Source organism: Prionailurus viverrinus, chromosome D2 (assembly GCF_022837055.1).
Source record: "Prionailurus viverrinus isolate Anna chromosome D2, UM_Priviv_1.0, whole genome shotgun sequence".
Classification (NCBI taxonomy): domain Eukaryota; kingdom Metazoa; phylum Chordata; class Mammalia; order Carnivora; family Felidae; genus Prionailurus; species Prionailurus viverrinus.
The window spans coordinates 80,214,485-80,231,545 of NC_062571.1; the positions used below are offsets into that span (position 1 = coordinate 80,214,485).

The 17,061-nt window shown below is 50.2% G+C and overlaps 1 protein-coding gene across 1 annotated transcript in view; it reads right to left on the reverse strand.

Moving 5' to 3' along the window:
* Positions 1 to 17,061, reverse strand: part of CPXM2 (carboxypeptidase X, M14 family member 2) — a 136,884-nt gene that overhangs the window by 109,864 nt on the left and 9,959 nt on the right. The window contains 1 exon segment of the mRNA XM_047825902.1: positions 16,790 to 16,888. Coding sequence (XP_047681858.1) covers positions 16,790 to 16,888 — 99 coding nt within the window.

Sequence of the window (17,061 nt, forward strand, 5' to 3'; positions counted from 1 at the left end):
GAGAGCGCGAGTGAGCGCCCAAGCAGGGGAGGGGGAGAGAGAGAGGGAGACACAGAATCTGAAGGAGGTTCCAGGCTCCGAGCTGTCAGCACAGAGCCGGACGCGGGGCTCGAACTCAAGAACCGCGAGATCGTGACCTGAGCTGAAGTCGGACGCTTACCGACTGAGCCAACCAGGCGCCCCTAAGACCGAAGGAGTCTTAAACAGAGTTAAACAGCAAAGTGAAACGCGAAGATCAGCTCTGGCATAAAAGCCCAGGCACGGTCGTAAGCCACGGCCATCTGACTTGAAAATGCAAGAGCATAAGACAAACGCGAGTTTCGCGGTGGCGTTTGGGGTCACACCGGAGAAAGCTGTGAGGCTGGGACAGGCGTCACCAGCTGGCCCAAGGGAGCTCAGTGTCCCAGGCCATCGGGCCTGCTGTGATCGTCTGCTGGAAGCAGAGCAAAGAATTCTCCAAGACCTCGAGAGCGCTGCGGAGGACAGGCTCACAGCCACACTGTCCCCATAAATCAGACAGCTCTGACTTTCGACATTCCATCCTTCGCCTTTCTGAACCTGACATTCTCTTTGATGGATGGGTGTGGAGGCGGCTTCCTGCTGCCCTGGAGGACACGTCTGCAGCGCTCTTTGCCGGTCTCAGATACCTCGGGCTTCCCAGAGGGGCGTGCCACGCCCAGGGTCTTTGGGGAAGGAGCTGATCTGGGTCTTATCCAGCCACCCTTCGAAAGCACCCCCCTCACCACGGGACTCCTTCCCCAATTTGTCCTCACCCTGACCTGACATCAGAATCAGAATCTCCTGGGGAGCCTTAAAAAAAAAACTGATGCCCACCGTCCTCCCCAGAGATTCTGATGGACAGGCCTGCAGAGCGGCCCTGGTCTCTAAAGCTCCCGGGCGATCTTCTGAGCCCCTCAGAACCTGGCTGGTGTCTCTTCCCTTGAAGCTGCACAAGCTCAGAGCTCCCCTTGTGCAGGTCCCGCCGATCAGGCAGAGGAAACCCTCTAGGAGCCGTATGGACCGCGGGCTGATGCGTCTCACGCCCAGAACCCGCCCAGAGCACCCGCATCCCAAAGGCTCTGACTGCCGCCCGCTGATGGCTGATGGGTGGCTGCCTCGCTTGAAAAGCATCCAAGGCTTCCTCCCTGACACTCAACCCTCTCATCCTACCCCCCCACCCCTGCCTAACAAAGGTACAAAGCACACTGCTTCCATCACAGGGCAGCAACTAGGACTTTCCATCACTGAATCCCCAAAGGCCAATCAATATTTCCCAAGTAAATGAATGAATGTGTATTATGATCCAACAGAACTGATAATCATTATGCCTGCACCAGCTGCGGCAAGTTAGTATTTTGTTCTCTGTACATTGCTTATTAAGCCGAAAAAGGAGTAATTATTGTTTCAAAATTGCATTTCTCAAACTTTGATCACCTGCTTATTATCTTCATGAATTTTTCCATACCCATGTAGCACCTGCACTATTACCGTATATTCTTATTAAAATCAAGAGTTTTAATGGAAGTAACTTGATGTAAAAGGAAGCCTCATTCTAGAAGGCAACACAGGAAAATAGCTTTGTGATCTTGCAGTAGGCAAAAAAAAAAAAAAGAAGAAGAAGAAGAAGAATTTAAACATGCAACAAACAGCACTAAAGGAAAATATTGATGATTGTTCTATACTAAATTTAAGAACCTATGGTATTCAAAAGATAGCACTGAGGCACCTGGGTGGCTCAGTCGGTTATGTGTCTCACTCTTGATTTCGGCTCAGGTCATGGTCTCACGGTCCGTGAGTTCGAGCCCCACGTCGGGCTCTGTGCTCACAGCTCAGAGCCTGGAGCCTGCTTCAGATTCTGTGCCTCCCTTCTCTGTCTGCCCCTCCTCTGCTGTGTGCGCTCTCTCTCGCTCGCTCTCTCTCAAAAATAAACGTTAAAAAAAATTAAAAAATTAAAAATTCACAAAAGATAGCATGACTTATGTGCAGAGGTAAGATAAGGGGTGTGAAAAGATATTACTGTGCAGACCTCTGACAAAGGGCTCCTATCCACAGTATTTTTCAGAAAGGCAAACGTATGATAAACCATCCTATAAATCAATAAGAAAAACCACGAACAAAAGAACTGAGCAGGCGCTCACAAAGGAAGATATTCTGACAGTGAATGAGCATAAGTCATTTGTCTTCAGGAAAACACCAATGAAGGCCACTAGGAGATGGGAGTACACACACACCCATATGGATACAGTCAAAAAGACATATATCAAAAGTTGCAAGGAAGCAAAACAACAACGCTGGTAGAGAAGTGTTGATGGGTACAACTGATCCAGAAAACCCTCCAGGAGAATTTACTAAAAAGGTAAAGACCCATGCCCTGTGACCCAGCGATCCTACCCCGGTGATATACCCAACAGAAACATGCTCACACACACTCCAGAGGACTTTTACGCGCACCATTCGTGATAGCCAAAAACTCAGAACAACCCAGATGCCCATTAACTTGAGAATGAATAAACAGATCTGGTGCAGCCACGCCACATCAATGAAAATACACGAACCGTAAGTATACACAACGACATGTAGGAATCTCATAAACATAACATTAAGTGACACAAACCAGACACAATGTGCGATTCCATGAATATTAAGTTCAAAAACAGGCAAGAGGAATCTCTGATGGTGATTCTCTTTGAGAGAGAACAGGACTAGTGACTAACTGGAGTGGGAGGGAGGCCTCATTGGTCCGGTCATCTATTTCTGATCTAAATGATAGTTTAGTGCATTTACATTATACGTGAGTGGTGCACGTGACAATCCAATGTGTTATGCTCTTGTGATTTCAAGAGTTTCCTGCATGTGTATTATATAAGAAGAATAAGAAGAAGGCGGAAGGAGAGGGGGAGGAGGAGAAGGGGGAGGAGGAGGAGGAGGGGGAGGAGAAGGGGGAGAGGAGGGAGAGGAGGAGGAGGAGGGGGAGGAGAAGGGGGAGAGGAGGGAGAGGAGGAGGAGGAGGGGGAGGAGAAGGGGGAGAGGAAGGGAGGAGGAAGGAGGAAGAGGGGGAGGAGGAGGGGGAGGGGGAGGAGGAGGGGGAGAGGAGGGAGAGGAGGAGGAGGAGGGGGAGGAGAAGGGGGAGAGGAAGGGAGGAGGAAGGAGGAAGAGGGGGAGGAGGAGGGGGAGGAGGAGGGGGAGGGGGAGGAGGAGGGGGAGAAGGGGGAGAGGAGGGAGAGGAGGAGGGGGAGGGGGAGGAAGGGGGAGGAGAAGGGGGAGGAGAAGGGGGAGGAGAAGAGGGAGAGGGGGGAAGAGGAGGGGGAGGAAGGGGAGGGGGAGGAGAGGGAGGAGGAGAGGGAGGAGGAAGAGGAGGAGGAGGAGGGGGAGGAGGAGGAGGGGGAGGGGGAGGAGGAGGGGGGGAGGGGGAGAGGAGGGAGAGGAGGAGGAGGAGGGGGAGGAGAAGGGGGAGAGGAAGGGAGGAGGAAGGAGGAAGAGGGGGAGGGGGAGGGGGAGGGGGAGAAGGGGGAGAGGAGGGAGAGGAGGAGGAGGAGGGGGAGGAGAAGGGGGAGAGGAAGGGAGGAGGAAGGAGGAAGAGGGGGAGGGGGAGGGGGAGGAGGAGGGGGAGGGGGAGAAGGGGGAGGAGGAGGGGGAGGGGGAGGAGGAGGGGGAGGGGGAGGAGGAGGGGGAGAAGGGGGAGATGAGGGAGAGGAGGAGGAGGAGGGGGAGGAGAAGGGGGAGAGGAAGGGAGGAGGGAGGAGGAAGAGGGGGAGGAAGAGGGGGAGGAGGAGGGGGAGGGGGAGGAGGAGGGGGAGGGGGAGGAAGGGGGAGGAGAAGGGGGAGGAGAAGGGGGAGGAGAAGAGGGAGAGGGGGGAAGAGGAGGGGGAGGAAGGGGAGGGGGAGGAGAGGGAGGAGGAGAGGGAGGAGGAAGAGGAGGAGGAGAAGGGGGAGGAGGAGGAGGGGGAGGGGGAGGAGGAGGGGGGGAGGGGGAGAGGAGGGAGAGGAGGAGGAGGAGGGAGAGGGGGAGAGGAAGGGAGGAGGAGGGGGAGAGGGGAGAGGAGGGGGTAGGAGGAGGAGGAGAAGGGGGAGAGGAAGGGAGGAGGAAGGGGAGGAGGGAGGAGGAAGAGGGGGAGGAGGAGGGGGAGGAGAGGGAGGAGGAGGGGGAGGGGGAGGGGGAGGGGGAGAGGAAGGGAGGAGGAGGGGGAGAGGGGAGAGGAGGGGGGTAGGAGGAGGAGGAGAAGGGGGAGAGGAAGGGAGGAGGAAGGGGAGGAGGGAGGAGGAAGAGGGGGAGGAGGAGGGGGAGGAGAGGGAGGAGGAGAGGGAGGAGGAAGAGGAGGAGGAGGAGGGGGAGGAGGAGGGGGAGGAGGAGGGGGAGGGGGAGGAGAAGGGGGAGGAGGGGGAGAGGAGGGAGAGGAGGAGGAGGGGGAGGGGGAGAGGAAGGGAGGAGGAGGGGGAGAGGGGAGAGGAGGGAGAGGAGGAGGAGGAGAAGGGGGAGAGGAAGGGAGGAGGAGGGGGAGGAGGAGGGGGGAGGAGGAGGAGGAGGAGGGGGAGGAGAAGGGGGAGAGGAAGGGAGGGGGAGGGGAAGGAGGGGGAGGGGGAGGAGAAGAAGACTTTGTTTTTCCCTACAGCGACATCATACGAACGCCAACCAAGTCTACTTGTCCGGTTCAGAAAGAGGAAAAGAGAATTATGCTGAGAGAAAAGAGCCAGTCTCAAAGTTACGCACCGTATGATTTAATCCATCTAACATTCTTGAAAACACAGGACTATAAAGATGGAGACCAGCTTAGCGGCTGCCCGGAGTCAGGGACTCTGAGGGGGGTGGTGGCTACGAAGCAATGGCACGAGGAAGAGCCACCATAAAGGGACGGCCTAGTACCTCTGTGTTGGTGGTATTTCCACGAAACGGCACACGCAGTACAAGGACACAGGACTATGTGCACATACACACACACACACACACACACACACACGTATAATGGGTAGAATGCGAATATGGTCTCTAAATGTTGTTACTGTGCCACAATTATGCAAAATGTCAGCACTGAAGGAGGCAGAGTGAAGGGTGCATGGCACCCATTTGTTCACAACTTCCTGTGACTCTGTAATTGTTTCAAAATAAAGAGCTGTTTGCTTTTTAAGATCTCTTTTATATTTTTTTTTTTCAACGTTTTTTATTTATTTTTGGGACAGAGAGAGACAGAGCGTGAACGGGGGAGGGGCAGAGAGAGAGGGAGACACAGAATCGGAAGCAGGCTCCAGGCTCCGAGCCATCCGCCCGGAGCCCGACGCGGGGCTCGAACTCACAGACTGCGAGATCGTGACCCGAGCCGAAGTCAGACGCTTAACCGACTGCGCCACCCAGGCGCCCCTGGAAGATCTCTTTAAAAAGACTTTCTCGCAACGTATTCAGGGTTATTTGACGTATCTCATAAACTCACCAGTTGTAGGGAAGCATCACAGACTTCAGGGAATTCTAGCTTAAATTTCTGCGACCTCTCCGAAACACATCCTAAAAACCTACAAAGGCTCTCCAAAGGAAAAATTCTCAACAATGCTTCGACCTAGTGCCAGATGTGCGAGAATGTTCCCCACAGCTGAGTCAGACAGAGACAGCTGGGGGAAAACTGGAGACAACCAGAGGAGGGGCAGGAAACCCTTCATCCCCCTTGGTGCCTCTGTTTTGAAGTTCAGGGTCTGCAGCAATTAGAAAACTGGACGCCACCTCTAAAGCTCAGATGTGGCTGAGGCGGCCAGGTGCTCACCGCTCCTCCCCAACCCCCATCAAGTTGCCACACTGTTCGGTTCGGAAACTTTCAGAAAACAACAGGACAGGAAGGAGGGACAGTTGTCACACAGAATGACAGTGTGGCACAAAGACAAGGACACTGATGACAGCATAGGAAGGTCATTACAGTTCTCCCGTGTGTCCCATCAGACCAAAGTGTCTAAGAACTGCAGCCAGGAAGAAGTCGGCGCCTCGGGGAAGCAAAATTATGTCGCTGACGAAGGGCTGCTTGAAGTGGAAACTGTACCGGGGGTTTGCGTGCTGACCGGGTCAACATCTATAGACCTAAGAAAGGGCTGCAACTGCCCCCCAGTGGAGGAAATCTGGCTGCATTTTGCCTCATTAAAAGATAGCGAAGAATGGGGGCGCCTGGGTGGCGCAGTCGGTTAAGCGTCCGACTTCAGCCAGGTCACGATCTCGCGGTCGGTGAGTTCACGATCTCGCGAGATCTCGAGTGATCTCGCGAGATCTCGAGTGATCTCGCGTGAGTTCGAGCCCCCCGTCGGCTCTGGGCTGATGGCTCGGAGCCTGGAGCCTGTTTCCGATTCTGTGTCTCCCTCTCTCTCTGCCCCTCCCCCGTTCATGCTCTGTCTCTCTCTGTCCCAAAAATAAATAAACGTTGGAAAAAAAAAAAGATAGCAAAGAATAAACACTGATAGGCAGTCTACAAAGGACAAAATTCCACACAAAAGAACACGAGATATATCACCCAAAAGACTCTGAGAAGGAAGGTACCTCTTAAAGTGATTTCATGTAATAAGCAGGAAAATATTTTCCCAGAAATTATTCATCCCAAGTATAGAAAAAAAATATTTAAATTAAGGCCAAATATCAAGAAAACTACAAACCCAAAGGCAGAATTAAAACCTGTAAGGAAAGACCTATTATTTTTAAGTGGGGGTCTCTGCCGATGAAGTCAAGAAAAATAAATAAAAAGTGTAAGAGATGGAAAGAAAAAAACAAAATTGTCATTATTGAGCATACATTGTGATTTTGTACCCCAATCCAAGTAAATACATAAATAGTTGTTTTGAATAAGAGTCTAGCAATGTCGCTGGATATAAATCATAGAAAACATTGACTGTCCTCCTGCATACTAGCAAGAAAGAGTGAGAAAACTGAAATTTAAAGCATCGTAAAATAGCAAATATCAAAGAATAAATCTTTTAAAGATGGGCAAGATCTGTTTATTGGGAGATATTTTAAAAGATTGAACAAGGGGGGGAGATATACCATGTTCATGAATGGTAAGACATAATGTTTTCAATATGTTAATTCTCCCCAAATTGATTTATGACATCAATGCAACTGCCATCAAAATCCCCCAAGTTTTCAGAAAGGTATTTGAAGCACCTGACCAGGTGGTGTCATTGTGTGTGTGTGCACTCACACACATGCACGCACATGTGCACACGAGGAGTCGAGAATAACGAAAACTTTTAAAGGAGAACTAGGTCCTGCTGTACTGGGTATCAAGATTTGTTATAAAGCTATAGTAGTTAAGAGAGTAAGGTATTTCACGTGTGGGTAGAAAAATGAATTAATGATAAAGAACAGCAACCCGAAAACAAAACCATACACATATGGACTCTTAATCCCCGACAGACACTGCAAAACAGCAGGCAAACAATTATCACCCCACTTGCGTACTTCAAGGAAAAAAACAAAACTGAATTCTGACTTCCTATCATAAACAAAATCCATTCCAGGGGTTTGAAGGCCTAACTGTGCAAAATCAAAAAGGAAAAAGGAAGCTTTAGAAGACACTATAAAATATCTTTATGCTTATGGAGTAAGAAGGGGTTTCTAAAACAAGTCACAAATAGTAGCAACCAAAGGAAAAGAAATTGGCATATTTGACTACATTACAATTAAGAACTTTCGTTCATTATGACCCCACAAGAATGAAAAGCAAGCCATGAACAGAGAATGTATTTGCCACCGACACCGTAGAATCTACACTTAGAGTGAAAACATTTGTAAGAAAACAACTGAACAGAAAAGTCACCAAAAAAAAAGATCCAAATGGCAAGTAAATACATGAAAAGATGCTGAACCTCATTAATAATTAGGAAATGTCGGGGCGCCTGGGTGGCGCAGTCGGTTGAGCGTCCGACTTCAGCCAGGTCACGATCTCGCGGTCTGGGAGTTCGAGCCCCGCGTCGGGCTCTGGGCTGATGGCTCAGAGCCTGGAGCCTGTTTCCGATTCTGTGTCTCCCTCTCTCTCTGCCCCTCCCCCGTTCATGCTCTGTCTCTATGTCCCAAAAATAAATAAACGTTGAAAAAAAAAATTAAAAAAATAATAATAATTAGGAAATGTAGATGATATCACAATGAATCATCATGATACACCCACCAGATTGGCCACATATGAAAGTCCGATCATACAACAGTTGTTTGGAATGTGAAGTCTGGAGCTTACACAGTGTTGACCAGGAAGTCCGAATGGCATGCCCCCCCTGAGGGAAACAACTGAGCATTTGTTCAACAGGGAAGCTAAACCCAGCGATTCCAAAATGTATATATACTTGGAGAAACCTACGCCCACGGGTGCAAGAATTATGGAAAGAAAACCTACGCCCATGCGTGTACAGGAGTTTTCACGGTGGCACTTTTCATAAAATATAGAATCGGGAAATAAATCAAATATCCATCAGCACTAAAATAGGATAAAAAAGTTGCCATGTAGTGCTATGATGGAATCCTATATAGTGATGGAATGAATGAACAAAAGAAATATAGAACATTGATAGAAAATTACAAGATATGTGGGACTGAATACACACAGTATGATTCCATTTATGTAAATTTCAAAATTAGGCCAAACTAACTTATCCAGAGATACAAACATAAGCAGTAAAACTATGAGGAAAATCTGTCAAAGCTGGAATAGAGGTCACCTCGACAGTGGAAGGGATAACGATGTGACAGGGAAGATTGACAATACTCTTACTTCTTGATTCAGGTGATGGTTACACAGGGATTAGCTTTACAAATGTTTGTTAAAAGAACATATATATTATATGTAGTTTTTCTATATGTCTGCTTTATTTCAAAATAAAAGTAGGAAATATCCTGCATGAAGCAGTAAGAGTGAAATATTATCAGCAGAAAATCACATCAGTGATGTGGTAACAAATTTGTACAAGTTTCAGAATGCAGGGGTGTCTGGGTGGCTCCTTCAGTCAAGCGTCTGACTGTTGATTTCAGCTCAGGTCCCGATCTCACGGTTCGTGGGACTGAGCCCCACATGGGGCTCTGGGCTTACGGCACCCAGGGCGCTGCCTCTGCCTCTCCCTCGCTCACGCTCTCTCTCTCTCTCTCTCTCAAAAATAAATAAACTTAAAAAAAGAAAGCAAGAAAGAAAGTTAGGGGCGCCTGGGTGGCTCAGTCAGTTGAGCACCCGACTTCGGTTCAAGTCATGATCTTGTGGTTCGTGGGCTCGAGCCCCATGTTGGCGCCCGGAGCCTGCTTCGGATTCTGTGTCTCCTTCTCTCTCTGTCCCTCCCCCCTCTCAAAAATAAATAAACATTAAAAAAAATTGTTTTAAGATTTCAGAATGCATATTGAAAGGACAAAAAAAAGAAAGAAAGAAACAGTAATACCAATTTTTTTTGTTGTTGGGGGGGTACTATAAAGGAGACAAAATTCCTTATAAAACTCAAAATACTCTTACCATAATATCCAGTAATTGCGTTCCCTGGGATTTGCCCAAATGAGTTGAAAACATGGCCGCACAAAAAACCTGCCCATGAATATTTATATCAGCTTTATTCATAATTGCCAGAACTTGGAAGCAACCACAATGTCCTTCGATGGATGAGTACATTGTGGGTAGTGCACCCAGACAATGGAATATTATTAGGTGATAAAAAGAAATGAGCTATCAAGCCTTGAAAAGACAGGGAGGAACTTTAAATGCGTATTACTAAGTGAAAGAAATGAGAAACGCTACATGCTCTATGATTCCCACTAGGTGACATTGTGGAGAAGGTAACACTCTGAAGACAGTCAAAAGGTCAGCGGTTGCCAGGGGTTCAGGGGAGGGAGAGAGAAATAAGTCGCTGATGTACCGGGGATTTTTAGGGCAGTGAAACCATTCTGTATGGTACTCTAATGGTAGCTACGTGTCGTTATACATTTGCCAAAACCCAGAGAACGTAAGACAAAGACAAAAACCGGAAGCCTTCATGTAACCTACGGCCTTCGGTTAATAAGAACGTATCAATATTCCCAACACTTGCAACAAATGTATCACGGTAGGAAAGCAGAGGAGCGGAGATACAGAGCAACTCTCTGTACTCTCCCTTCATTTTTCTAAATCGAAAATCTAAAACCTCTCGAAAATAAATAAGCTGACAAATTAACAAAACATAAGCACACACGCTGCAAAAAGAAAATACGTCAATAGAGCGCTGATGTCTTCAAAATAAACCTTATCAAAATGACTACAAAAATAAAAACTCTGACAGATCAGTAACCATGAAAGGAAGCAGATTGATCAAACAATGTCTTGGGTGGAAAACGCCTAGTTCAAAGGAGTTTACTATCTCGTTCTTTCAAACGTTCAAGGAACAGATCATTCTATGTTCCTGCCCTGGTCCAGGCCTTTAAAACATGCGGCAAGGGCCCTCAGGGCCCACATCAATGACTGATACAAAGCTCGTTCACTGGAACCTACTTGTCAGCCACTGTTGGAAGCGCTTTGTTCAAGTGACCTTATTAGACACTTATCCCGATCCGATGGGGATGTCCAATTATTACCCCCATGTTGTATCTGAGGAAACTGAGGCACAGAGAAGTTAAATAACACACCCGAGAGCACACAGCTAATAAACGGTGGACTGGGTTTTGAGTTCCGCTCAGTGCAATTCCTGAGTTCTTAACTACCACTGCAACATATAAACGGAGGGTCTCTTGTCCTTCACATATAAGGAGGTTTTATAAATTCACACACACACACACACACACACACACACACACACACACACACAGGCAAGAGTGAAGAGACAGACTCCAAATGCTGACTGCGGTTGTCTCTGGAAGATAAGACTGTGGATTTGTTTTATTCTCGTCTTTGTTTTCTGCATCTTTCAAAGTTTCTGCAAGGTGCGTCCACTACTCGCGTGGTCGACACGTTTCACAGGCCAGGAAAGAAATCTATTCTAGAACAACTTGCACTTTACGTGGAATTAAATTTCTGTGTCTCTTCCTAAGTTTCAGGGGGTGACGTGGCAAATTCGGTTTTCTGCTAAGCCCATCGCAGAGCCAGCGGAGCAGAATTACAGAGGAGGGTCTCATCACAGAAGCATCGGCAGGATGGGAAGAAGACAGGCAGAAGGTCACGCGAGCAAAATCCCGAGAGCCAACAAGGAGGACATGTGCTGGCCTCTGCTGCACGGGCTCAAAGGAGCTACAGTGTCTCCTCGGCAAGGTCACTAATGTGACCTTGGTGGCCCAGAACTGTACCCGGGGTCAGCTTGGTGACAGAAAGTGAGCGGAGCCCATGGTGCTCCCGACCACGTCAGAGCTCCGTCCCTCGACCCCTCATCTGGAAGGAATTTCTCTGCCGGCAAGTCCACTGTGGCCCTGGTTCCAAACCAAGACCTCTGCAGCCTGTGGCCCCAGGCTCATCATGGCACCAATGCCACATGGCATTAACAGACACTCAGCTCACAGCGTACCGTGGGCAACGGCGAGCCCAGGACCCCTAACCCGACCCGGGGAAGGCCCTGCCACAAAACCACTGGGAGAACAAAATAAATCTCTCACGTTGCAAAGGAAGGCTGGGAAATCCTTACAAGACATGTTTCACTTCAGAGACTGAAGAATAACTTTCTTCTTTTTTAAGTTTACTTATTTTTGAGAGACAGAGAGAGAGCATAAGTGAGGGAGAGGCAGAGAGAGAGAGGGAGAGAGAGAGAATTCCAAGCAGGTTCTGCGCTGTGAGTCCAGAGCCCGATGCGGGGCTCGATCCCACGCACCGTGAGATCAGGACCTGAGCTGAAACCAAGAGTCGGACGTTTAACCGACTAAGCCACCCAGGTGCCGCAAGAGACTGAAATAACTTTCTAGGCAAGTTTGAGACAGAGTTGAAAGTGGGGGGCTAGCAAAGTGTGGAGGTGTCCCAGAGGCCCACGTTCATCAGGTTTCCCGAGCAAGGTATGTCCGAGAGGGGTGCGACCCCATCCCAATCCTGGCCCCTGGCCGCCCCCCCTCGCTTCCAAGGGGTCTGAAATACAGACGTGACCGCGTATCACTGCCGGGACCACATCAGCCGCACCTCTTCCAGAATCGGGAGTCTCAGACTCGCTCCCCTGCCCTCAACAGCTCTGCCAGATGTCTAGGGGAGATCAGAGCTGAGCCCCAGGGAGCGTCTGACCACACAACAGTAGGGAAAGGCTCACAACAAGGGCTTGGATGAGAAACCAAACTGGGCCCACAGCAGTGAAACACTCTCATGTATCACACACACACACACACAGAGTAGGTCAATCCCCAAGCAGGGTACCTGCTTAAAGCCTCCAGTCTCACCCAGCCCAGGCATAAGGAAGCTCCCACTCACCCACATGCATCCCTTGGGGAAACCCATTCTACACCCACGGTGGCGGGAAATCACATTCCTTTCCTACAGATCAAAGAACACTTCCTACGGAGGCTGGCTCAGCTGTCCTGGGTCACGGAGAATCCACTTGAACACACACAGGATACGCGTTCTATAGCCCAGAACGCTACTTCCAGCACGGGGCAGGGGCTCAGTAAACGAGTCCGCCATTCATGTCGAGCACTGGGTGTATCCTGAGAAGAATCAGAGGACCCCGAGCTCTTGAGACTCATATCGTCACAGAAGAGAAGGGCTGCCCGTAGGAGTCACTAGGATGTGACAGAGGAGGGGACTGGACCCTGAGGAGGAGGTCTAGGAAAATGAAAGAGAGGTGATCAGGGCAGGCTTCCTGGAGGCAGCATTTGCAGAAAACTGAAGTTCTAAGGCAGGGGTTGGCAAGCCTCAGCCCATGTGATGGCCAAATCCAGGCCACCACCTGTGTTTGTAGGGCCCAAGAGATAAGAATAGTTTTGTAGTTTTTAATGGTTACATTTTAAATGGTTATTTAAGTACATAATGTCCTCAATTTTGCCTCTTGGCCAACAAACCACATATTTACGGTCTGATCCTTTAAAAACGTCTGCCAACTCCTGTAACTGAGACACACGCACAAAACAAATCCCAGATAGCAAATAAAAGCCATCGCTAATGCTCGCCGAGGGCTTGCCGTGTGCTCTGCGTGTAGCATCCTTCGGACGCTATTACATAGTCACGTAGCCCCATAAAGGGATGTCCTCCCCACTCCGCAGAGGAGGAAACTGAGTCACAGAGAAGTTAGGGCCTTGCCCAGAGTCGCACAGCCAATGAGGGTAAAGCCTGATCCCAAGATGCCCTCTCCGTTACCAACTCAGACGCCTGTCCAGTTCCCTTGAGAAAACACATGACCCATGTTCTCAGCACACGACACGTGTGAAAAACAAGCCCGTGTCTGGCTGGGGTGAAAAAGGAGGCAGGGGCACCTGGTGGGGGGGGGGGGGCTCAGTCAGTTAAGCATCCGACTTGTGATTTGGGCTCAGGTCATGATCTTGCAGTTTGTGGGTTTGAACCTTGCACGGGGCTCTGAGCTGACGGTGCAGAGCCTGCTTGGGATTCTCTCTCTCTCCCTTTCTGCCTTCCCCCACTTGTGTGCTCGCTCTCTCTCAGAATAAGTAAATAAACTTAAAAAAAAAAAGGAGGCAGAGATCAGAAATGAGAGGCAAACAGAAACAAGTAAACTGTCTCAAGGCCTCAGCTCAGAACTGGCACCTTGGCATTCACCTTATTCTATTCTTGCCGGACCCGGCAAGGCACACAGACCAGCCCAAAGTCAAGGGGCTCTCACCTGCTGTGAAGGGAACTGAAAAGTCACATGACAACGGGTGGACACAAGGAGAGCTGACGAACTAGACCAATGATGCAACCAACCGCATGGACCATCTCGGGACAGTATCTAAGATGCGCTTTGGAAACCTGCCCGAGCTGACAGTGCTCCTCAGTCACGTGTCCTCCAAGCCAGAGTCCCCAAGGGGAGAAGTCCGCATCTGACACAAGCCCTTGATGGCACCCGCTCACATAACGAGACGGGGCTGATGTCTGGACCACCCACACCTTGAAGATGAAGCGGGTGACATCTCCATCGGCCACCTTGGACACGATGCAGGTGACGTCTGTCCACCTGCCACCCGACCCCTTCATCCTGCCACCTGTCCAGCGAGATCTGGGGAGAGACGGAGAGGAGGCGGGCACCGGGTTCTGAGAGTGCCCGGCTACGTATGTGAGGCCCCCCGTTCTGTCCAGCACCTCCCCCGGGGGCTCCTGCCTGACCCCAGGCCAGGGTTCCTAACTGCAGGGGTACCTGCCTCCGTGCACCACCTCCACGGCCAGGGCTTCTCTCTCCCTCCTATATTTGCACATCACGCCCCCCCCCCCACACGGCTCCTCTGCCCCCCTGGGTTACCCCCAATGCCTCGGTTTTGTTTTAACAGGAGGGCGATGTAAAGAAGCCCCACGCACCGAAATCCCTTGCAGCGCACTCAGTGAATCGGAGCCGTGCCGGCTGTCCTGGAGACCAGGGACCCCAGCCCACGCAGACAGCGCTCTGAGGCCGAGGCCAGGGACACAACTCTGAGCAGGCTAGAGCACACGTGCGCGTGTGTGCACGCACGTACACACATGTGTAGAGAAACGGGCCTTGAAAAATCTTCCTGCAAATGCCTCCCCAAATTTTAATAACTTCCAGTCCTGGGAATGAACAACTAAAACAATTTGAACCAACCCTGTGCCAAAGCTAAAAGAAAAGGAAAAAAAAAAAAAAGATCTAGACAAAATATTTTTTCTAATGTTTAAAGTACTCAAAAATGAACAAAACAGTAAAGGCCTCTGCGGCCCGCATCTGAGGGCAGCAAGAACCCAGCCCTGGAAGGCGTTAACCAACCCTGTGATCCTGAAGGGACAGCTGGCGTTTTGATCAGCCTGCTGGGACACAGGGACGAAAGTCGTGCCCAAGGCCCGCCCGAGGTGGGCGTCTGATTACCACCCATTTCACTGCGACCCCCAAGGTCACAGGGTCCACCGGGGGGAGGAAGCAGAGACGCGGCCCCACATCACGCGTCCTCGGCTCACCTTCCTGATACGCGGCCGGATTCTCACACAGAGTCGTGACCCTGAGGCTTCTCTTTCCAGGAAGCAACTTTAATCGTGCCGGCACCGCTCAGTTGGGTTCGTACCCAAAGAACTGAGCCCCGCACGCCACGTAGAGTAGTTTTTTTTATACATTTTCTATTTCTTTGCCTCCCATTTATGGTAACACACAAACATGCAGTCTGATCAAGTGGTCTCATGTTTACAAGGTCATGAGGGTTCTTGTCACGTAGGCGCATAGTCAGGCTACCTTCACGGGTTTTTTTGTGTGTTTTTCTTTTCTCTCTTTTTTTCTCTCCTTAGGGAGGGGACCCTACCACAGACTGATGGCAATGGCAACAGTGCGTGCCTGTCTGCTTTAAAATGGGAGAGAATTCCTACTTGTTAAGTGATTACAGAAGTTTGTTGCATTTCCGTTTGTACTTTAGGAGGCACTGTTGGTCATACCTATGATTTCTTAGACGGTAAGTTTTTGGTTAGAAACACAGCCCCAAACCATGACATTGCGCCTCAGGGAATTTGCAGCTCCCTTTATGACACCCGACTCTAATACACGTGGATGGGCTCACAGAGCAGCTGAAAACAGAGCCTGCCTCCTTAAAGGCAAAGTTGTGAAACATTGTGTTTACTTAAGCGGCTGCGCTGCTAAGCAGAAAGTCTAGACTCAAAATCTTGGGTTCCCATCTCCGATTTGCCACTTACAGGCTGCATAACCACAAGCAAATGACACATACTACCACGTCTCATTCTCCTTATCCATAAAATATGGATAATGGTACAGGGCGCCCGGGTGGCTCAGTCGGCTGAGTGTCCGACTTCGGCTCAGGTCACGATCTCGCAGTTTGTGAGTTTGAGCCCCGCGTCGGTCTCTGTGCTAACAGCTCGGAGCCTGGAGCTGCTCTGGATTCTGGGTCTCCCCCTCTCTCTGCTCCTCCCCCAGCTCGTGCTCTGTCTCCCTCTCTCTCTCTCAAAAAAATAAATAAAAACATTAAAAACAAAAAAATACATGGATAATGATAATGACGATACCGGTAATATCCACGGCACACAGAGAGACATTGAGAGATACTGCACACGAGGCCCAGTGCCTGGCCTTAAGCTACTGAAAGTTGAAATGTTTAAGAAATGGTTGCTATTAACATTAGGAGAAGTGCAATCCTAGATACCAGAGCTTAGCGTAATAGAGATACAGTAACAGTGACGGTCACAGCCGATCACGGTAACAGCGAGCGCCAGTGGGCCAGACTTGACCCAGGAGTCTAGAGCCGATGTCTTCGGCCATCCTAAGGTAAGTAATTAAAAGACCAGTATTTTTGCAATGGAGTAGGACCCCAAGACTAGCATCACGTGGTTTGTAAATACGAGACTCTCTCTCTGAGTCCAGAGGCCCCTGCGTCTGGCTGGGAGATAAGAAACGTACACGCAATGTACACGGGCAGCTATGAGGCCCCACCAGAAAGGAAATGAGGTTGCCTTGCAAGGGGGCAAAGGGCGGGGGGGGGGGGGGGGGGGGTGCGGACAAGGCAACCCAGCCTGCAGAGATTCTGCAATGACTTCAGTTGAGTCAGTGGGGGAAATGCGGCTGTGAGTTTCTGCGCCCTGCAGGAGAGAGAGTGGCTCTGAATGTTTCCCCTCGCCCCCATACAATAATGGTAAAAGAGAGGCCGCAGAGGCCAGAGAGGCCCGCAGACAGCAGGCAGCCCCAGGCAGCCCCAGGGGAGTCTGCAGCTGGCAGCTGTTCCAAGGGACTCTGCCCGCCCTGGGCCGGTGGAGGCTCTCCACAGGGCCTCGCTCACCCTCTCTGACTTCGTCACGGGCCACGGGGACGCTGTGATCATCCCTGGCAGCCTTCTCAGAGCTCTTGGTTCTCACGCCTTTTCTGCTGCTATTTTTACCTAAAAAGAAGGAGAGAGAGAAATGCCTTTACTTCCACACATGTCAGAGTCCTCCCAGGATGGTGAGAATTCAACCATCGTCGGCAGAGTAGCGCCCCCGCCCTCTGCCTCCCCTGTCCCCAGTGTCGGCACCCTGGACGCTGAGGGGCTTGTGGTCACAGGAGATGAAGTGG